At 38.3% G+C, this 23,031-nt stretch overlaps 1 protein-coding gene across 3 annotated transcripts; it reads right to left on the bottom strand.

Moving 5' to 3' along the window:
• Positions 1-3,689: 3,689 nt before the first annotated feature.
• On the bottom strand, positions 3,690-22,824 carry LOC121732460 (acylamino-acid-releasing enzyme-like). Of its 3 annotated transcripts, XM_042122338.1 has the most exons (15): positions 22,671-22,816; positions 22,300-22,511; positions 21,441-21,604; positions 20,855-21,006; positions 16,887-17,024; positions 15,789-15,921; positions 14,092-14,225; positions 13,294-13,501; positions 11,491-11,609; positions 9,828-9,984; positions 9,061-9,192; positions 8,372-8,525; positions 7,925-8,068; positions 4,506-4,715; positions 3,690-3,833 (listed from the first exon to the last, which is right to left on the bottom strand). In XM_042122338.1, exons 1-15 carry the CDS (start codon positions 22,701-22,703, stop codon positions 3,728-3,730), a joined length of 2,196 nt encoding a protein of 731 aa, XP_041978272.1. In that variant the 5' UTR covers positions 22,704-22,816; the 3' UTR covers positions 3,690-3,727. The 3 variants fall into 3 exon arrangements, with proteins under 3 accessions (XP_041978272.1, XP_041978273.1, XP_041978274.1); XM_042122339.1 differs by lacking the exons at positions 7,925-8,068; positions 8,372-8,525 and adding an exon at positions 4,918-5,212 and having other exon boundaries at positions 22,671-22,823; XM_042122340.1 differs by lacking the exons at positions 3,690-3,833; positions 4,506-4,715 and adding an exon at positions 5,067-5,212 and having other exon boundaries at positions 22,671-22,824.
• Positions 22,825-23,031: the final 207 nt, after the last annotated feature.

Below are 23,031 nucleotides of genomic sequence, written 5' to 3'. Positions count from 1 at the left end.
AGACATTGAAATGTCTAATGTTACATCAAATTTACGAAGGCGTTGTGAACCCAACTTTGAAGACATGAATTTAGTCTCTCTCAAATATTCGCCCCACTACACAATATTTATACCACAAGCGTCATTACGTCCGCGCTGGCCGGCAAAAAATATAAACAAAAACATGCCCTTGCATGTCGCGTGCGAACTCCGCCCCCTCGCCTCTGTCACCCCCGCGTCTCCTCTGGGACGATGTCGTTTTGTGGGACGTAATTAAATCACACATTAGAATTGATAAAAACTTTATAATATACAGGAATCCACATTATCGGCGTGTTATACGTAAACAAAGTATCGAATATACGCCACCGATATACGGCGCACAGTAGCGACCTCCAAAATTCGCGCGCCAAATAGCGGAACTAATAAATACGCCGAAAAGCACTCCGGTGACAAAACAACGTCCATGCCAATATTTCACCCAGCCATTGTACTAACCTTAACACTACTTCTGGCTGAATTTGAGAGATGGTCAATCTTGCGTCCGTATACAGGATGCAACAAGTCAGTCGGACGCAATATCATCGGTAAAAACCGCCATGTAGGACGCAATATCAACTCCGGGGTGGAAATATATATATATATATATATATATATATATATATATATATATATATATATATATATATATATATATATATATATATATATAAATTTAGTATATAGGGGGTTTCGGGGGCAATAAATCGATCTAGCTAGGAATCATTTTCAGAAAATGTCTTTTTATTCGTGTTTTATCGATAAACTAAAAAATATGACTCTTACTGACATCTATTGACGAATAATAATACTATTTTGTTAGCAACTAACCAGCAGATGGCGTTATTAAGTAACACGAAGTCAATGAGTGTTTGCTATACCGAGCAAAGCTCGGTCATCCAGGTACTGTTATTCTAAAAGTGCAATAATCAAAAAATAATATAATTACAAAATTTTTACAAAGTCGCCATGGACAGTGTTAAATGCAAGATGTAAAAATTTAATCATAAACGAAATTTTGGAGTCTGGCTGACATTATACTAAATGCGTTATAAGATGATATGGGTATTCTCATATTTCATGCTACGGATTTTTTACAACAAAACAAAAAAACATAATGTAATTTTTTTTTTTTATGAAATAAGGGGCAAACGAGCAAACGGGTCACCTGATGGAAAGCAACTTCCGTCGCCCATGGACTCTCGCAGCATCAGAAGAGCTGCAGGTGCGTTGCCGGCCTTTTAAGAGGGAATAGGGTAATAGGGGAGGGTGACAAAGGGAATAGGGTAGGGGATTGGGCCTCTGGTAAACTCACTCACTCGGCGAAACACAGCGCAAGCGCTGTTTCACGCCGGTTTTCTGTGAGAACGTGGTATATCTCCAGCCGGCCCATTCGTGCCGAAGTATGGCTCTCCCACGTATCAAAATCTTAAATCGAAAAATTACGTTCAATCCACAAAAACAAATAAGTATTTCCTTTAATATTGTAAATGAACAAAAATAAAAAACTGCTAACTGTTATTAAAATATTATATTAATTGTGAGTTATACAAAATTTACGCAAGTTTTTAATTTCAATTCTGTAATAATTTAGCACATAGATTTTTGTAATCTGAAAACGTCTTCTCTAGGTGCTCGGTAAGTTTTAGATTCGCCCGAGTCGTACAAGGTTTGTTCATGATTAGGTAGGTATTACATGTATATCATAATTATTATCAATGTCATAAGTATCAGAGGAAAATGTTTGATTTTAAAATAATAATAATGTGCTCGTTTCTTCGTGATAGTACATGTGCTTGGTGTATACTGCATAATACTATCCGCTTTTGACAATTATTTGTTTCATAACTATGACAATGACAATAACCGCGCAGGCTGTCGTCCGGCGCGCAATATTATGATACGTTACCTGGGATACGACCTTGGCGAAAATCTGAATTGTCATATTTTAGTGTTCGAAAAGGAGCCAAATTTAAAACGGTTGAAGTATGGGAGTTATGTTTCCTTAGTTTTTATTATTCGTAGATTTTTAACAAATAAAACGTTACACACACTACGACACTACTACTAGGAAAAATGACACATTTTTGAGTGACAAGCTATACATACGAATTATACTCTTTTATTTATAGTTGAAGTCTGTTGACAACAAGTTGACAAATTGAAAATGGATTATTGTTTTTTTTATTTAATTTTAGATACTATTAGACAATGCTTAAACGGCCAGTCTGAGATCAGCTGAGTCCCAGAGACAAGAATTGAAAAAAACTATGATGAAGTCAATATTTTTTACAAAATATAGATAGTAGTTACGACATATATTAAGTCTATGGTAGTAGTCCTAATGTCGTTGCAAGTAAGGTCGAATTTCGACCATTGGGCGATCTCTAGTACGATAAGATATCCGATATCGGACCAAAAAATAATCTAATGTCGTCAATGTAAACGTTAAGTGCATTTATAAAATATCTTGTCATAATAATACTATAATTTTATAGAACAAAGACTACGAATAATAAAAACTAAACAAAGACTTGAATTAGTTGCGACAAGATTACTTCTGTAACACATTTTGTCTTTTGTATAACTATATTTAATAAAGTCTACATACTTTTAAGCCATTGGTAAGCTACAAAAAAGCCTTAGCCCTAAATAATACCAAAGACAATGATTTAAAAAAATACAAAAATTATAATTAGATCTAGTTTCTGAATAATCGAGTCCTTGAAATCGTACCGATATATCGGATATCGTATCGCACACTGTGGGAGCGCCCCGGGGGTAACAAAGCGCGGAACAGATGACGCAGCACCTGCTATTATTCTATCGTGTAATTTATATTCCCTCTGTCAGCTGTTCAACTTTCATAGAATTTATTTTTAATTCCGGTAAAGTACCATTTAACCGACTTAAAAAAAGGAGGTGGTTCTTTATGTTCGGCTGTGATATATTTTTTTATGTATACCCTATTTCAAAAAGCTTAAGAAATGTATAACTGGATTTAATCCATACTAATAAAATGCTACCTCTACACGCCCAAACCGCAGAACCGATTTCGCTGGGTTACCTTACCTTGGGTTGCTAGTTACCTTGAGTCCCGGGAAAGGATAGGATACTTTTTGTGCCGGAAAATTCTCGGGCAAAAATTTTGGAACAACGGAGTTGCGGGCGTCATTTAGTAAATACGTCAAGATTTTAGTGTAAACCACGTGTAAACACCGTTATCCTTAAAACCATCAAATGAGCCCGTCAAAATGAACAACTTTTTCTATGAGAACAATGCTGGGAACTCAAAAAAATGGCGTCTTCATACCTATATGGATGCCCGGATCGGCAATTTGTATGGGTATGAAGACGGCTTTTTTTTTAGTTCCCAGCATGGTTTCAAGGATAACGGTTTTTACACTAACACACTGTATATTCTAAAAAAAAAAACAAAAGTAGATTATATGCAATTTTATTTAAAACATAATATGAAATATTTATGTGTTAAGTTACAACAATATAATTATTGATAGTAAAATAATTTTCTTTATATAATACTCTAGTTTCTCAGTACAAACAAAATAGTATAAATGGCAGTCTCATTTTAACTTTGGCAGTCTAGTAATGTCACGAAATTCCGGTAACTTTTCCCTAATTCACATTTTTAATTATTCAGTTACATTTTGTACTTTTTATTTTTAAAGTTATTTTTGTCTTTTTTTAATTATTCGGGTTTGATAGCTGTGATGAGCCAGTCGGCCGCGTTGATGAGGGAGTCCATCTCGACCGGCAGACTGCCCAGGGTGTGGTTATCCTCGTACATGTGAATCCTAAAATTTAACAAGAACTATTAGGGTGGGTTGCACCAGAGGCGTGGTTAAAGTTAAAGTTATGGTCAAAGTTATGGTTAAAGTTAAAGCTAACTTTAACCTTAACTTTGACCACAGAATTTGACAGATGACAGCTGGTCCGACAAGGCTTTTAAATGAACGTGGGCGGGGGCGCTGCTGGTAAAGGAGAACTGTCAAAAATGTGCGTTATTGTATGATGACAGCGTTAGTTCCTTTTTTTGCCACGTGCATTTAAAGCTTTGTTGAGCTCTACGGTTATGGTTAAATATGGCGTCCATTTTTGACTTAACCAGAGATTTGACATTTAGCATTGTAGTTAAACTAGTAAAAGTAAGTTAGTGTAACCCAACCTTAGTAAACTGTACTCGCTATAAAGGTACCGTTCCGATCTTTGCCGCTGCTTACCGAGGCAAAAATTCAAATAAATTGCTACTTTATGACAATATAGGCTATAGGTGTCATTTTCCTCTACGCCACTAGTTTTTACGCCACAAGCGGCGGATCATCTCACCTAGGCTTAATGCCATTCGCCTTCAGCCGTTTCCCGTCCTCCAGCCCCTGGTATGCCGGCACCCTCTTGTCGTTGGACCCTAGCAGCAGACGCCTGGGTACCTTCATATTATGGACAAGAGGCCATCAGCTACAACTCACCTGGTCTTTACTCCATTCGCCTTCAATCTCTTCCCGTACTCCAGCCCCTGGTATGCCGGTACCCTCTTGTCGTTGGACCCTAGCAGCAGACACGTGGGCGCCTTCACTTTATGCACGTGGACGAGGGGTGAGCATCGCCGTAGAGCCAACAGCTGGTCTTCCGTCACAGGCCCGTCCTCGCGGTACGTGAACCCGGCCTCTACTGCACACCTGTGATGGGTTCATGGTACTTCATGGATCAAAACCGATAATATAATATCATTATAATAGGGATGTTTCCAAGGTCAAAGATTAGCAGATTGTTTTATATCTAAGATATAAAAACCACATTATTCTTTTTAATACTAAAATGTGAGTAGACCGGAAACTTTCAAAAGCGCCATCTGTTAGCCATACCAAACAACAAACTCACCCGTCAGGGTTATCCCCGTAATTTTTCTTAGACACCATATCGATTACAGGATTTCTCATCACCACAGCCTTAAACATGTCCGGGTATTGTCCGGCCAAATGAGCCGTAGTGAAACCGCCAAAACTCCCGCCATAGAGGACTACTTTCTCGGTATATCCGACTCTTTCCCTCGCGTCGTTTAGAGCGAGAAGGCAGTCTTTGACGTCATATTGTCCGACGTTGCCCATTATGCATCTTACGTTGGCGTCCCCCGCGCCAGTCGAGCCTCTATAGTTAATGCGTAGTAACGCGAAGCCTAGGGAACATTCGAGAATGTTTAATAGCTTTAAAGTCAGGTATATAGACGCTGTTGTTATACACGTAAAATCCTGTTTGAACTGTACATTAATTATCCATGCAAAAATATTATGTTTAAAATATTGACGACCTCTGTGGCTCAATTGGTTGAGTGTGTGGCACCGGGCTCAAGCCGGGGGTCGCGGGTTCGAATCCCGCCGACGGAACAAAAAGTTTTCAATGTTCTGGGTCTGGATGTGTATTAAATATGTGTATGATATAATAATAATCTTAAACTGTACATTAATTATCCATGCAAAAATATTATGTTTAAAATATTGACGACCTCTGTGGCTCAATTGGTTGAGTGTGTGGCACCGGGCTCAAGCCGGGGGTCGCGGGTTCGAATCCCGCCGACGGAACAAAAAGTTTTCAATGTTCTGGGTCTGGATGTGTATTAAATATGTGTATGATATAATAATAATCTTAAATGTATGTATAAAAGTATTAAATATATTTCCGTTGTCTGCTACCTGTAACTAGTGTCCGACCGAAGGTCTATTTTTGGCCGAAGCCGAAGCCGATTAATCGGCAATCGCCACAACCTTCGGCCGAAGCCGAAGGTTTACAATCTTAATCTCGACTCTCAGTATTTAATTTTGTTTAAAATTGTCTATAAGCTACAATGAATATTAAAATTATTTCAGCACTTCAATATTGAAGGTTTACCTCTATATTGACTGTTTCATATGGAAGTTGATTTAGAGATAGTAACAAAAGCTTGTGATTTTGTGATTTATTTATTAATTATTTGTAGTCTGGTTAAGGAATGACTCAAAGGAGTGTATTGAGTGCGTGTGCGGGAACCTAAGTGATTTCTACTGGAACTTATTCAGGGTGCTTAGGGACAAAACATACTAAAAGTCCTGACGTCTAGGAGGTGAGCCGGAGGGAAGGGAAGGTGACAAAAGTCTCAATTTTTAGTTTTTGGCTAATACCTTAAAAACGATGCGGTGTGACTTGTGGCAATAAAGTTCTATAACGAAATAAAAGCTTATTCAATTCTCTATAACTATGTGATTCTATATAGTTTTTCCAAATTCTCATCCGTTTTTTTAACTACACGCTCTGGAAGTTTCAGAATCGCTCTCAGGCATCTACATTAGCCGCTGCTAAAATCCCTGGTGCAGTGACAAAATATATTATTGTTTTAGTGAAGCCTCAGGCGCTGGCAAGTCGCCTATTGTCCTTGGCGTCAAGAAATTACCTACATTTTCCACCCCCATTCTTGAGGGGTCATCAAGCTCATTCCCGAATGTTTTTTATACATTTAACTAAGCAGGCTAACAATTAGTGTATGTTTCAACTGATGGAAGCTGGTTACCGTAATGCCTTGCGTCGTCTGCAACACCAGGGGTGCTACTGGTGCGTTGCCGCGTCAAGGGGTGTAATGAGGGAATGGGGGATGTGCTTACAGCCCTCTCACTTACTGAACGCTGCATAGAAGCGGTAAAGCTACTATTGAATCAGAATTATAAAGGAATATTTAAAAATAAAACACTTTTTATTTTCACTTTTCCTGAGCGTGTAGTATAATTATGTAGTTTTCCTGAGTGTGTGTAGAAAACGGATGAGAATTAATATAGTAGAATCAAAATTATAGAGAATTTAATAAAATTTTTTCATTGTAGAATATTTTTGCTACAACGCATCGTATTTTAGTTATTAGCCAAAAATTTAGACTTTTGTCACCCTCCCCTCACTCCTGCTCACCTCCTAGACTTAAGGAATGAACTTTTAGTATGTTTTATACCTAAGCACCCTGAATAAGTTCCAGCAGAAATCTCTTAGGTTCCCGCTCACGCATTATACAACAGCTACTTTATTGACTGAACTGTTGTAAAAATAATAATTTCTTTATTATTTCACAAATAACAATAATTAGACCAATCCATCAGTCTTCGTTTAACTCGACTAGACCGAAACTAGACTAAAAAATAAAATAAACAAACACTAACTTCTTAATAAAAAATTAAATGATTTATTAAGAAGTTAGTGTTTGTTTATTGTATTTGACAGTGACTCCCAGTGGCCTCCGCACACACGACCGGTCCGTCGCTATCTCACGACTCGCTCAGTCTTTCGTTCAATTTCGACGGTTGCTCGGACCTTAGGCAAAGCTTCGGCTTCGGCCGGGTTTTAGGCCGAAGCCGAAGGTTTCGCCGAAGGTGGTTTTTTGGCCGAAGGCTTCGGCCGCCGAAGCCGAAGCCGAAGCTTCGGTCGGACACTACCTGTAACACAAGTCCTTCAGGTACTTAGCATGGGGCCAGACCGACGTGGTGTGAAGCGTCCATAGTTATTATTATTATTATTCTTATTAAGTTGAAAGTATTGCGTTAAGAATAACTAAAGATATAAAGTGTTCATAATTTGTACTAACAGATGGCGCTTTTATTAAGAAAAACTGTTTTAACTCCAACTTTATCGATACGCAAGTTTACCCTTAGAGAAAAGTTTACATTGTAACGAGACGATGCGTTGCGATACATTTTATATGAGCCATTCAAAACTGAACTTTATTTACTACACAAGAAGCACACTGAATTATCACACTTGCCACCCGCAGTTTTTGATTGCCTGTTCCTTTAAATGGCTCATTTAAAGACGCCTTGTAGCGCCTCGTCACGTTGCTATGTGAGCTGACCTCAATCTAAACATCCACACAACTCACCAATCAGGTATATCGCTGGTATTGATCATGGCCGCGACGTCTATAACCGGGTTGCGCGTGACCACGGCCCTGTACAGGTCGGGGTACTGACCGCTCAGCGACGTCACCAGGAACCCGCCGTGGGACCCGCCGCTCAGTACCAACCTTGGTATTAAAAAAACATGTAACTACACCCCTTACTAATATCTATATATATAAAACTCAAAGGTGACTGACTGATTGACATAGTGATCTATCAACGCACAGCCCAAACCACTGGACGGATCGGGCTGAATGACGTAGGCATCCGCTAAGAAAGGATTTTGATAAATTCCAACCCCAAGGGGTTCAAATAGGGGATAAAAGTTTGTATATAATAATACTTCTTAACGCGAGCGAAGCCGCGGGCAAAAGCTTCTTGTCAAAAGATGACAGATCACAGAAGACAAGAAAGTATGGATAACGAACCTCTCCCGATCTACCGGGAACTGTTCTACCACATCCAGGGTAGCTCTCTCGCAGTCTTTGACGTCCGCCTCCCCTATTCTACTCGGCAGGTAGTTGACTGACTTCTCGCCCGCGCCGACCGAGCCGCGGTAGTTTATTAGAACGGACGCGAAACCTATGGAAAGTTTACCGTGAGATGAACTAACATTTTTACATACAAAGTTCCATGTTACGTTTCATGTTTTTGACTTCTAAGCTTAGGATTTTGGGCATACTTTATTGCACAACTTTAATCAATACTCAAGTACTTATACAATAAATATTTAAATGTTAAATGAGGTCCGAAAAAATTAAACAAAAAATAAACTAGTCCATACAAAATTATGAACACTTTATAAAATCCTAAACTAAATAAAATCAAGATTCCATTGAATTCACAAAACAAAAAATATATTATCACCAAACAAATTAAAAAAAAACTAATCTTGTGGCATATTTCAAAACAGTTTAACAGACATAAACTGATAGACAATCAGACACAATTTTATTAGTATACAGGTTGTTAGGGAGAACACCGGATTTTTTTCAGTTCCCAGCATTGTTCTCATAGAAAAAGTTGATCATTTTGACGGGCTCATTTGATGGTTTTAAGGATAACGGTGTTCACCCGAACAACATGTATATTTAAGTAAAAGAGTAAAATATCTCACCCAGCATATTATAAAAGGCAGCCTCCAAGAAATATGTATTGGAGAAGGCGGAGTGCGGACCGCCGTGCGGCCACACGATTAGCGGGTAGTTGGTACCGGAGCTGGGACCCATGTATATCGATGTGAATGATTCTGAAAATTATGAGTTTTATCTTATATATATAAAACTCAAAGGTGACTGACTGACATGGTGATCTATCAACGCACAGCCCAAACCACTGGACCGATCGGGCTGAAATTTAGCATGCAGGTAGATGATATGACGTAGGCATCCGCTAAGAAAGGATTTTGATCAATTTCACCTCCAAGGGGTTAAAATACGGAATGAAAGTTTGTATCGGGCTTCTTAACGCGAGCGAAGCCGCGGGCAAAAGCTCGTTTGAGATTAAACTTAATAAAGTTAATATAATATGCCAAAACAAAAACGCCTTTTGTTTGTAACTAAACTTAAGTTTGCTTTGATCTTGAAAACTACAAAACGATTTTCTATGTCGTTTTCTTCAATAAATAGAGTGATTTAACCGAAAGGACATAGCCTATTTTTTAACAAGAAAGCCACGTTCACAAGGGTGAAACCGTGTCAGCTAGTCGAAACAAAGTGTAGTTCATAATTATATACCTCTAATAATAATAATATGCATGTTAGTATAATATTATGTAAGATATTTATGCCATATGTGGTATGCCACATTTATGGCATATGGGCCAAGATGCCTGAAATAAATGGTAAATAAATAAAAATAAATAAATAATGTCAGATAACTTACTGACGTCATCACTAGAGGCTTTATGTTCGTGGTCCAAATACTTGACAGTAGCTGACTTGATGACCTCCGCTACTTTGGCCGGTAATGTTGGGCCCCACACGTAGGACCACTGGATTGATTGTTCTGAGCCGATAGGAGGAAGTTTTGCTACGAACAGCTGGGGATAAATAGGAGGGTTTGAAGTTTTACCCTATTTTTAATAATAAAAATTGAAGACGTTAGTGAATGAATCAGATAAGTAATAGTTAAAAAATTGCCGTTTTTTTCATAAATTTTGTGGCCGGAACAATGATTTGAAATCAAAATGTAGATTCTATTTAACTAGATATATTCGCCAGATGATGAAGTAGGTTAAAGTTACAAGGTCTGTTTAAATTATAAGGGAAAAAATGAGTAATTGCTTTTATGTCCTTCTTCGTAAAATAGACACCATTTGGACTCTACAGTGTGTTCAACAAGAGCGTAGCCGACATTTTACATCGAAAACCATAACCAACATTGAAAAAAATACTTAATCACATTCAGTGGATCTTTGTCTAAAATGCTTAGCACAAAACAAAGCAGTCTGTGTGCATGCGCCGAGTTGACGACACATTTCCCGCCATGAGTACCGCCGTCGCGTCACGATATGAAGCGGTGTTTCTTTGTTTGCACCCAAAAGGTCCAAAAATGTCGTATTTTCAAGCTGCCAAATACATGCAGAAGTCAAGAGCATTCGTGAGCAAGTGGGTGAAACGATATTCTGAAACCCGGAGCGTTGATGACCTGCCAGAAAGAGGGAAAATGAAAAAGACGACTCCCGCCGAAGACAAACGCATTGTCTTAATGTTTAAAAAAAATCCTCGGTTATCTCTTCGTTCAGCTCAAGAAAAACTGTAAGAACGTGGGCTTGATGTGTCTCTCAACACTATAAGAAATCGACTGGCGGAATCGGAGGTGAAATACAGGAGCACTATAAAAAAACCTCTTCTCTCCGAGACTCACATTAAAAAGAGAATGGAAGAAAGAAAAATCTTGACCGCGACTGGGACCACATAGTCTTTTCAGATGAAGCTTCTTTTTGGGCATCGAATGTAACATCTCGTGCTTAGTCAACCTCCAGCAACAAATTATTGGCACGTACTGTTAAGCACCCAGCAAAGGTGCATGTTTGGGGGTGCCTGTCAAAACGAGGTTTTGGAAGTTTGTATGTATTTACGGGCAACCTGGATGCAGCAAAAATCAACAAAATTTATGAAAAAGCTTTATTACCATCTGCCAAAAGGTTGTATAAAAACCCAAACGAAAAATGGATTTTACCGGAGAACAATGATCCCAAACATCGAAGCCGTGTCTGCACCGTCTGCATAGTGTATTTGGACATTTGTCGAGAAGAAGTTTGAGAAGGATTGAAAGATATGGATAAGCTTCCACTTTATTTAGGAGTCCTTTAGTAAGCGATCTTTAGATTATTCCTGTAAATGATGTACTATGATCTACCAGAGAAATTGATTTATAGGCAGATGGCAGACCTACGTAATTTGGTCGCGTTACTTCAATCCTAGGCTTTTGATTACGATTAACGTAGGTCCACAATCTGCGTATACTTAATTCTATTACTTCGATGGCACTATATTCTGTTCTCTTTACTCTATAGTCTCTGCTCTTTTGTCTGTGGTCTTACTTTGCCGGGAGTGGTGAGGTTGGAGCAAACAGCCAGCACGACGCCCGAACGCACGCTGGTTACTGTTGTGGAGCCTTGCTCGCTCTTGTTGTTGGATATATCCACGATGGTGCGATTATCTGAAATATAAAAAACAATTTTTATGAAATTTAAATTCCAGTTTAAAAACAATCCGATAGCAAAAACAGTTTACAGTTTTTGATTGTCATTTGCCGATTTTATTGTCTTTTTCGAATTATCCACTCATTTAAAAACGCATAAATTAACTTTTTTTGAATGATGAAATTTTAGTAAAAAAAAAAACAAAAAAGAAAAAGAATCTAGCTAAATATTAACAAAAATGGCATTCGACTAAATTGACGCATCATTGTACGTAATTTATACAAGTTATCCGTCTAACCACGAAACAGTCCCATAAGGCTGTTTACACGCACGCCGCGGCGGCGCCGCTGCATACATTTCTATTGGCCCTTTTCACACGGCGCCAGGCCTGTCCCACTCGCGCGTTTAGGTATCGAACTGTAAGTACCCCTTTAAAGGGGCAGATCACAAGGGACTCACAAGCGAGCGGTGACGCGCGCGCAAGATTTTTTTGTCGCATATATTATCTACGTACTGATTTAACCGCTGTGACAGAATCATTATTAATCTGATAAATATATTTACAATATGAACAATTGAAAAAAAGGGAAAGAAATATTTCAATATAGTAATTTAAGACTTTAAAATATAAAAACATAGCAAATAAACCAATTTGTTACAAACAAACCGCATACTACACATAAATAAACACAAGTTACTATGTTTAAGTTGTAAAAAATTCCTGACCAGCTCCTAAATTATAATCGAATATAAAACTATAATAAAATATACGTTGGGTTACTAAAATTTGATTATTACTATAAAAAAGTATGCTATTAGCTGTATAGCTACAGCTAATAGCAAACGTTTTTTAAAAGAAGATTATTTTATTTTCTAAAAGGTGACAATCTTAATTTCGTCAGAAAGGGTACCTCTTACGCGATAGAAAGAGAGCGCACATGTAGGCAAATATAATTGTAGGTACCTAGCACTGCGCGGTCGGAATTTGAACTTTATAGTATCGCAGCATGAGTTGTTATTTTTTTAAACGGGTTTCACGAGTTGGAATTCTGTTGGTACTACTAATATATATTCTGTGCCGGCGATTCTTTACCTCCGCGGCGCCGTGTGTAAACACGCTAAGAAGCGTTTACACGGGCAATCATTGCTCGACGACACGAATGGAGCGATCTGGAGCAATTAGTGGAGCAATATGGAGCAATTTATTTCATATCGCTCAATGTGATATCGCTCAAATATTCGATGGCCACATCACTCAATATTGTATTGCGCAATATTGCTGCTTGTTGCCGCAAATTGCTTGATGTAGTCGTGACGTCAAAGTTGACGAGAATTGACTGGAGTCGAGCAATTTTAGTTGCCTGTATAAGCGCACCATTAGACTCTAAGGGACTGTTTCGTGGTTTCACCACTTCCCAATATAGGCCTTTCCACACGACGTATTTTTACGCACTGACGCGCTTGCATCGTCTGCGTGTTTTCATCGCGTTTTTGCAGATATAAATTTTAATACGTGTCGGCTTTCTTCCGTTTGCTGAGCGTTCAACTTGCGTTTGTATTGATACAAACGAGCTTATCGACAACTTATCTGACAGATGGAGTATGGAGCATAAAATGTCAGATGTTGTGGATAGCCTATCTGGTACTTATCAGGAAGTGGTGAAACAGGTCCTAAGACAACAAGTTCAGTAGAATGCATACCTAAATCCACCACGTAACTCCTAACTTCGTTCTTCTGTGGTGTGCTGAACACCAGTCTTCTACCGTCTACGCTGAAGCACTTCTTCGGTAGACTCTGACAGTAGATCCCATAGAAAGTGTCCCCCGATATCTCCATAGAAGTCTCAACTATGTCTATCACTGTTTGAACTTGTGATTGTATGTCTTCTGTTGTGTCTAAGTTGTTAATCTGCGTACAAAATACACATGCATACAATAGGTTTATCACAAATTTATTGTATTCTAAGCATATTCTACGTCAAACACAGACTATTAAAAAGTTGGTCTAACTTATCTATCATAAAAACAACGCAGTCACCCCTTTTTGGCAGTCAATATTCTCTCTACCTTGTTTACGTCTACGCCCTACCTTGTATACCTACGTTTTACACACGTTATACCTTACCTATGGTAAAAAAAACTATCAAACTTTTTTACCGCTAGCACTTGCTCAACCTAGTCTCTACTATCTCCACTATACTTTGTCTACACTCGGTCTTCCGTCTACAATCGTCACTACATAATATCGCCTATAATCTCCACTACATCTCGTTTACGGTCTCCGTTACACCTAGTCTACAATCTCTACTCTACCTCGTCTACAATATCTGCTGCGCCTCGTCTACAATATCCGCTTCACCTCGTCTGCAATTACCGCTACACCTCGTTTGTATCTGTAATCACCACTACACCTTGTCTGCGATCAACGTTACATCGCGTCTACGTTTTCCGCTACACCTCGTCTACCGTCTACCTGCTACCTGGTACTCAACTACTCACCACGCTAGAGGGCAGGCGCAGCAGGCGGTGTGCGGCGTGGTGGGGGCCGGCGGCGGCGCGCTGCAGCCACACCAACTCGCCGGCGGGGCTTAGCCGCGGGGACCGTACCGACATACCATCAGGTGACAACTTCTCTGTAATAGCATTTACATATCACGCGACAAGATACTATTAATGTGAAAATTCCTTATGTCTATGATATAAGGAAATGGAAAGGACATATTGTATGAACTTAAATAAAATCTATCATGTCGTCGATTGTGCATGCTATAGACAGTGTGGCAGTACCCACAATTAGCTTCACAATCCTGCAATAATAATAATAATAATTTATTGCAGGCAATAAACCCATATAAAATATATAAAATTAAATTAAATTAAAAGTTAAAATTAAATAGTACATAAACATTGTGAATTTTAAATAATAATACAAATAAAATAAAATGCTACAAAAATATCGTTTAAAAATAATTCTAAAAGTCATTTCTGGTTTCTGTCGCGATGTACCGATAACCAGTAGGCTGGAAACGAGTTCTCCGGACACCCGGCACACACACCGAGAATTTCGTTCCTAGACCATCGCACGCGGGCCCAGAATTCCGCAACTCGTGCCCTAACAACGGCGAAGTAATCGGGAACTCTGGCGTCGGCAAACATGCCCGAAGCACTGCAGTATCTAGGCAGTCTCATAAGAATGCGGTATGCGTTATTATACTGCACCCTGATGCTACTCCTTACAGATTTAGAGCAGTTGCTCCAAAGCTGACACGTATACAGGCATTGACAGTATGCCCTGAACAGTGTCAGCCTTGCCTCAGCGCTGCAACGTGCAAAACGGCGCGCGAGCATGTTACACCGAACGGCCATCGCCCGTCTCTCACGAACAATGTCTTCATTGTCAGACAGATTCTCGGTCAAAATGTGTCCCAGGTATCGGAAACGCTCGACTCGCTGCACTACTTCTCCATCTAAATAAATCGGCGGGACCCTCTCCGGACCCTTGTCAGCCCTAAACACCATCATCTGCGTCTTAGCAACATTGTATTTGAGGCCATGGCTTCTAGCATAGGTCTCACAAATGCCGAGAAGACGTCTTAAGCCTCTGATTGAGGGGCTCAGAAGCACCATATCGTCAGCATAGCTCAAATCATTAATGCATGTCGTACCTATGTGGCAACCCACACGGGTGCCTCTGAGCTCCTCAATCAGACCATTGACGTACAGGCTAAACAGGTCCGGCGAGGTTAACCCTCCTTGGCGCACCCCACACTCTAATCTAAAATCATTAGAGGTTGCGTCGCCCCATTTTACGAAATTCGTTTGATTTTCGTACCAGTACCTCAACAGATCCACTGTTTGGTCGGGTATACTACATTGTAGGAGCTTTTGCCAAAGTAAATTGTAAATTACCAGGTCAAAAGCACGGCTAAGATCTAAAAAGCATGCGTATACGGATGTTTTTCTTTTTGTGTAATACTGAACCGTTGATTTGAGCGCAAATATAGCTGAATCTGTTGAGAGACCGGGACGAAAGCCAAACTGTGCATCATCAATCCTAATATTATTTCTTCGCATGTCACGCAATCGCGTGACATGCGAAGTTTCTGAGAACGGCAAGATATAGGCACCGCTTTGCGGCGACGTAGAGATGACATGGTAATGTCACTGACACTATAGTTGTCAGTAAAGATACATACTGTAAGCTCCCGTCTTAGTATTCAGACTAAAGATGTAGCTATGTCGGTTGGTGCAGTAGATCAGCCCCAGTCTATACTTTTCTACGTCCCACGCCACGCCTATCACATGTTCGCCGTCCGGAGCGAAACATACCTGGAATAGTAAAATAAACTTGCGTCAGACTTGCAACTCCACTGACCTCTATAATACACTGGACAGGCGATCGCTATCAATAAAATGTTCCTATTTGAAAGTCGCCATATTGGCGCTGATTGCTATGTGAAAGCAGTAGTGAGTGTACTTGGAACTACTATTTTGCAAATGGCGGTTGTCATTTTCTATATAAATTAGTTCGCAGTACGCTCACCGCGGCGCTTCAAATCGGCATAAGAAATAGCTGTCATTTTGTACGGCATGTCCAGTGTATTATAGAGGTCAGTGTGCAACTCTAATTAATGAGCCATACAAACAGTAGCGGCGTTAACAGTAGCGCCCAGGGCGCCGAAGGCCAATTAAAAAGGGCGCCGCAGTAGTTTCTTTTTTTAGCACTACAAACACCCTGGGCGCCGATGAAATCTTGCCCAGGGCGCTGGTAGTACTATAACCGGCACTGCATACAAAGACATCCCAGCACCGCGGACGGTGTCTGTCAAGGTTAAGTATAAATTTTGACGTGTGGTAAATAAAGTTTAGGGACCTATCAGACAGAGTAGTCAGTGGTCAGAATTGCTTCTGTGCGACTGCCCACTGGAACGTAGAACGCTTGGACGGGTGACTACTCCCTATCTGATAAGTAGGGTTTCTCTTCGATGGACGATGGCTAGTCGTATTTGAACGTAATTTATTTATATTTTTAATTAGGCTTTAATCTTGGCCGGTCGCAAAAGTAATGTCACCAAAGCTTGCAGTGAAGGCTAACCTTAACGAATGATTTTCTCAGTAGCAGTCCTTAGGGGTGGTGAACAGGGCAATCGCCTCGGCCCTCACAAAGACCTGCCGCCCGGGGCCTCGCAAAGACCTGCCGCCCGGGGCCTCGCAAAGACTTGCCGCCCGGGGCCTCTCAAAGACCTTCCGCCCGGGACCTCGTAATAGCTACTGCTGCAACTAGATTTTTTTACCTGTCCTGGACACCAGGTCTCGGGCAGACCCTGGAGTATGGTGAACTTCTCAGCTTCGATTTCGCACAGTACTACCACCGTTTGTATCTTCCCAATCAGTTGCTCGCCCCAATCCTTCTTGTATAAATGCTCCTCGCCCTGTAAAGAGGCATATTCTCTATTCATTTTCTCGTAACTTAACCCTATACTAATATTTTAAATGCGAAGGCTGTCTGTCTGTCACCTCTTCACGTCTAAACCGCTGAACCAATTTTGCTGAAATTTGGTATAGAGATACTTTGAGTCTTGGGAAAGGACATATTATAATACTTTTTATTTCGGAAAAAATTACGTTTCCCACGGAATAAACTTTTGGGGCATCGGAGTTGCGGTCATTGCTAGTAAAAAATATTTCGTTAATACCATAAATAAGTGTGTTTATTAATAGAAATTGTATCTTTTATATTTATTTGTGTATAATATTTATTTATCTTATTATATATTGTATCTCACTTTGTCATTTTGTTATTTTTTATATGATCTATGTTTTTAATTAATATTTTCAGTTATTTGTTTTAAGTTAAGTAATTAAGTTTATGGTTGCCTGGAAGAAACTGCTTCCAGCAGTAAGGCCGCCATTTCAAACTGTTTCTTTTTCCCTCTTTGTAAGTATCTGATTTGTTTCATTAATGGTTTGAATAAAGAGTTTTTTATTTCAGTGGTTTGTTATCATTTTCAAATTGATAAAAAACCGGTTTGTCAAATTGATAATAAACCACAAAGTGTGTAAAACTAAAATTGCTTCACTAATATTTTGTAACATTAACTTCTACACATGTTTGTTTGTTTGCATGGAATAAGCTTAGAAACTACTAGCCCCATGTAAGAAATCTGTAGGCCCTCTATGGCTGCCGACTCCCTAGGATACTGCAGCTCCTAGACAGCGGCCAATTTACAAATCTGGGACTGTATTTACCCTAGCACTAATTTCATATCTTTAAACGAGCAATTCTTGTATATATATATATATATATATATATATATATATATGTCGCAGGGAAAAGAAGATATCAGGGATATCTCGAAATCCCTAGGGATATCACGAAATCGCGGTAGATACCGAATATTCTTGTTTCTTACGTCTTCTTACTAAACAAATCTAGTGATATGTCATTTCACTAAACTAAATCTAGTGAAATGTCAGAACAGCGGATACCGCCGAATAAAAATCGAGCTACGCATTTCTCTCGCTCGCTCTAATACCCTATCACTATCTTATGGGGGCGACTAACCCTAAATTGACGATTTTATAATTCATTTTTATACTTGAAAATAGGCCCCGAATTGTTTCATTTTGTAGACATAGATACTACATTATATTTCCGAGAATCAGACCTAGCAAAAACACGATATCTTAAAATTTTCTCGATCACAAAGATACATCTAATTTTTACGAATTTTTCATATATTGCCATAACCGTGCATTAAACTAAGTTAATATTTTAACACATTGTATAAAATTCTATCATTGAGGAACTGACCTAGCGGATTTTTTAAATGTTACATATTTATCGAGTTTTTAGGAAAAAAATAATTTTCTTTTTATTTAAATGAATCCGCGTCGTCCTTTTTCACCTGGCATATGAAAGACGGGCGTGAGTGTGAAGAGAGAAGGACGATTTTTTGCGTTAGTCGCCCTCTTAACGCGAATGGGGCATTATCAGCGTGAAGGGTATCTTATTATCGGTATTGACTTATTAATATCCCCATAATATACATTTAACAGGCTATCGAACCATGCAAGTTACATGCGCGTAAGTCTGGAAAATATTAAAAAATGTTGAAACTCGAGAGTCGCAAAAGGTGATATTTAGAAAATCGCATTCAAACTTAACGTACACGTAATGATTTAATGACTAAAATCACACGAGCCGCGCCAGCTCGAGCGACGCATTTGTTTCACTCCCACTAGTGCCCGTGTGGGTATTAGAGCGAGCGAGAGAAATGAGTAGCTCGATTTTTATTCGGCGGTATCCGCTTTTCTGACATTTCACTAGATTTAGTTTAGTGAAATGACATATCACTAGATTTGTTTAGTAAGAAGACGTAAGAAACAAGAATATTCGGTATCTACCGCGATTTCGTGATATCCCTAGGGATTTCGGGATATCCCTGATATCTTCTTTTCCCTGCGACATATATATATATATATATATATATATATATATATATATATATATATATATATATATATATATATATATATATATATATATATATATATATATATATATATATATATATATATATATATATATATATATATATATATATATATATATATATATATATATATATATATATATATATATATATATATATATATATATATATATATATATATATATAAGCCGATTCCGAGATTCCAATTGTATATATATATACAATTGGAATCTCGGAATCGGCTCCAACGATTTTCATGAAATTTAGTATATAAGGGGTTTCGGGGGCGATAAATCGATCTAGCTAGGAATCAGATTTTTAGAAAATGTAATTTTATTCGTGTTTTATCGAATACAAGGGCTGCTATTTATGTATCCGGAACTGGCCACTTACAAGAACAATATTTAAAAAGTAATTACAACATTTGAAAATAGAACTCTTTGGTTGAAGAATACATTTTGTTTCATGTGTCTGTCAATTATTTTTCCATTGTGGCGTCATTTTGAAAATTGCGTGTCTTCATTTGCCATGGATTTAACGCGTGAACATTTTCGTGCAATGATTTACTACGATTTTCGGCGTGGGCTAAATCAACAACAGTGCTTTATTCAACTCACCGCAACTTTTGGAGATGAAGCACCATCAAAAACCACTGTTTATCACTGGTACAGTGAGTTTAATCGTGGGCGGTCTATGCTCACGGATGAAAATAAAGAAGGTCGCCCAAAAACAGCTGTTGTCCCACAAAATATAGATGCTGTGCGGGAACTAATAATGCGTGATCGTCATGTTACATATCGCGAGATAGAGGCGTCCTTAGGCATAAGTATGACGAGCATACATAAGATATTACACGAACATTTGGCTGTAAAAAAAATATGTTCGCGTTGGATTCCGCACAACTTGACAATCGATCAAAAACGGGCTCGTGTCGATTGGTGCAAAAAAATGATAAAAAAATACAACCGTGGTACGTCAAAAGCCGTTTATAATATCTACACAGGTGATGAATCTTGGATCTATGCATATGACCCCGAAACTAAACAACAGTCAACGGTGTGGGTGTTCCAAGATGAGCCGAAACCAACAAAAGTTACTCGTGCAAAAAGTACTTTGAAGCAAATGGTCGCCTGTTTTTTTGGAATTAATGGACATGTGGCTACAGTGCCATTAGAGAATCGTAAAACGGTTAATTCTGAATGGTATACGACCATTTGTTTACCAGAAGTCTTTGAAGAAATAAGAAAGGACAACCGACAACGCAGAATCATATTACATCACGACAATGCTAGCTGTCACACCTCAGCTGAAACAACTCAGTTTTTGGAGGGTCAAAAGATCGAATTGACTGGTCATCCGCCGTACAGCCCTGATTTGGCACCTAACGATTTCTTTTTATTTCCATACGCGAAGAACAAATTACGTGGTCAACGTTTTTCGAACCGCGAAGAGGCTGTTGATGCGTTCAAAATGCACGTTTTGGAGATACCTCAATCAGAATGGAAAAAGTGCTATGAAAATTGGTTCCAGCGTATGCAAAAGTGTGTCGATCATCGCGGCGAATATTTTGAAAAGCAATAAAACCATATTAAATGATATATGTTTGTTTCTTTTTTTAATTCCGGATACATAAATAGCAGCCCTCGTACTGAGCTAAGCTCGGTCAAATATCTAGTTATCCTTAACTGCAACAGCTGCCACCCATTTTTAAGGAGAGAAATGTGTTTACATTTATATCAGAATGGATTTAAACAGAGTATACTCACTGGCACAATTTTCTTATCTGAGTTATCTACGTCTTCCTTCTCATCCTTAGAAGGTTTCCTTTTAATGAAGGGTTCGGATTTCTTTGGTTTCTTCTCTGCTACATAGACCAAAAATTTCTCATCTGGCGACCAATCCACGCTTCCAAATTCAGCTGAAATAGATTTTTATTGGTTGTATTATTATAATTTATAAGGCGCGATTTATATGAGTTCGCACGAAGAAGCAGTAAACTGCTAAAAAAGGCTAAAGCCTAGCAGTGGAAAACAACCGCCATATGTTTGGCAGTGACAGATGCGATTTCTACAGTTACCCCAAAGAAAATAAGATAAAAATATGAGCTTTACTCTTTATCAAAGGTCTGGTACGTAACTGAAGCTCCAAAGTTTCTGGTCACACTAAGCTATATGTATAGAGGTCATAAACAGGTAAACTTTCAGCGTTTATGAAATGAAAATCTGGCTGTTGCTGGCTCTTATGCTATAAATTACATGACATTCTTTCTACAGTCATAACTGTTAGATGAGGCACAAAACTTTATATTGATATGCCTAATTAGATTATACCTACGTGTTATTGATTACTTACAATCCCCATAAACATTTCCATGGATGTCCAAAGCCGTGAGGTCTACAGAGTGAGTGAGAGTGTCATTAGACCAGACTTCCAAAAAGGTTTTATTATCTTTACCAGATTTATCCTCATATATGATTGCTTTAAAGTTTTCACTCGGAGAATCAGCTGACAGCAGCCTAGAAATATAAGCAATAGTTATGTGATTATCTTATCTGAATAATAATGGTTTGTTTGCATTGAGTAGATTTTAAACCTATTATACAAGTTTCATAAAACCTGGCATTAGATAGACTACAGGGCCTATTCATTTTTAACAAAAATGTTACCACACATTTTGTTATAATAAGTGGCAAATTAATATGCAATATTTTTGGGCACACTAAGTAACAAAAGGGTAAGTTCTACATAATATATGAAAAGTATAAATGAAAACTTAAGATTACTTATTAAACATATTACAAATTATTGTTATATTACAGGGGTCACCAATTAGTTTCGCTCGGGGCCCGTTTTAAGAAATAGAATGACCTTCGCGGTCCACACATTCCAAAAAAAATTAGACAAATTATGTATTTTACGAAAATTACAAAGGTATTTATTTGTATCAATGTGATTGAGTGAAAGGTATTTATTAGTATCAATGGAAAGTGTCAATTTTTGTTGCTACATGTTCATCAGTATATCGAGACTGAAATTAATTTTTAACAAAGTTCATCTTTGAACATGCTTGGTCCACACACAATTTTTGTTGACCGCTGTTATATTACGTAAAATGTTTGCTTTTGGTACATTTAATTAATATTATGATAAAGAAGTAGAATCATTGTCTTTATTGTCTGATGTAAATAAATAAGATAACAGAGCAACTTACTGATTGCTAATGTTTACTCCGAATGTAGACTTGTTGAGGACATTAAATTTCTCATCAATTTTAAATTCCATGGTGTAGTGTGTGTTACATCCCCGATCTATGTTCCTTATAGACCATCTTGAGTGTATTTTTCCACCACTTTTATCCAATTTGGCAAACAAAACATTTGGTATTTTTGTAAGAGTTTTATAAGTACTTATCACACATTCCATCTGTAAAGAGAAAAAACTTCAATATGTTTGTTGGATTTAAAAAGTTTAAGAAACTGTTAGGGATATTGAACCTTATGCCTTAACAAGTTGTTAACAATATGACAATAATTTTAATTAAATCAATGTGTACTATAGCTTGATATTCAGAATGAAACTTACGTGGGAAGGCATTTTCCATATAGAAGGCATCATTAGGAGCTTCCTCGAGCCAACTAATACACAATAATTGTAAGTTGGCTTTAGAATTTAGATAAAATTTGTGCGAGTCACGAATGTCACGATTGACGATTCACGCGCTCACGACCCAAAAGTTGCAAAGTTTTGTATGTAAAATGTAAATAAATCAACGTCAATGTTTCAACCAATGAGTAAAGAAACAGATGAAACAGATGGAAGCGACATAACTAAAAAAGTGTGGCCGGCGCCATATTGCCAAGAACTAAACATGGCGGTCTATAGTGATGGGACACTCGGTTGATATTTGTCGAGGATATCGATAAGTAAGATGTTATAAGTGAGC

This window comes from Aricia agestis, chromosome 12 (assembly GCF_905147365.1).
Source record: "Aricia agestis chromosome 12, ilAriAges1.1, whole genome shotgun sequence".
NCBI classification, from domain to species: Eukaryota; Metazoa; Arthropoda; class Insecta; order Lepidoptera; family Lycaenidae; genus Aricia; species Aricia agestis.
This window is presented reverse-complemented; position numbering and strand designations above follow the sequence as displayed.